At 43.0% G+C, this 640-nt stretch overlaps 1 protein-coding gene across 1 annotated transcript in view; it reads right to left on the bottom strand.

Annotated features, from left to right (window-relative positions):
* LOC119581989 (MFS-type transporter SLC18B1-like) overlaps window positions 1-640 on the bottom strand; it is a gene marked incomplete in the record, with an annotated part of 13,480 nt that overhangs the window by 3,116 nt on the left and 9,724 nt on the right. Inside the window, 1 exon segment of the mRNA XM_037930176.1 lies at window positions 197-292. Within this exon segment, the coding sequence (XP_037786104.1) occupies window positions 197-292 (96 nt within the window).

Below are 640 nucleotides of genomic sequence, written 5' to 3'. Positions count from 1 at the left end.
AATTCTAGATAGAAAAATAAGGAAAAAAAAGCGAAAAAAAATCGACAGAAAAAAAAACGAGTGAGCAGAAGGCCAGAAAGAACTTCGAAGAAAATAAACCACAAGAAATTATTTTACCGTCCCCCCCCCCAAGGCAGAACTGACCTAAAGCGGGCCTATTTCGTAGAGCAAGGTCACCGCAAGGCAAAATACGTACACGACTTCCTTCATAGCGTCGACGACCCCTGCCACCTGCTGCCCGCCGATGCCACAGCCGTTCAGTGAGAGGGCGAGGATAACGATCGCCAGCGTGCTATGGAGGGCGGTTAAAGCTCGTGGATTATATTTTGTAGCGAATGAGTGAGGTGAGAGTCGATGGCCAGTTGAAAACCATGCAGAAGTGTACTAGTCTATCCTAATTAAAGTTTGCTTGTTGTCTGAGAGGAAATGGAAGGGTGAAGCGGACATGCACATTGTGATAGTAGCACAACTCATTAGCAGTGTATACAAATTTAGTATGGTTTTTCCCCCCACAAAGAAAGAAAGAAAAAAAAACTGGACAAGCGCCAGTTCAAATTCTATAATAGATAAGGATTTTCTTTGTATTCCGTGAAGGCAGACAATCATTTTCCTACTAAGTAAGATCAGATTAGGATGCATT

The sequence above is a fragment of the Penaeus monodon genome, chromosome 15 (assembly GCF_015228065.2).
Source record: "Penaeus monodon isolate SGIC_2016 chromosome 15, NSTDA_Pmon_1, whole genome shotgun sequence".
Lineage (NCBI taxonomy): Eukaryota > Metazoa > Arthropoda > Malacostraca > Decapoda > Penaeidae > Penaeus > Penaeus monodon.
Note: the sequence above shows the minus strand (reverse complement) of the source record. Positions and strands in the feature narration are given on the sequence as shown.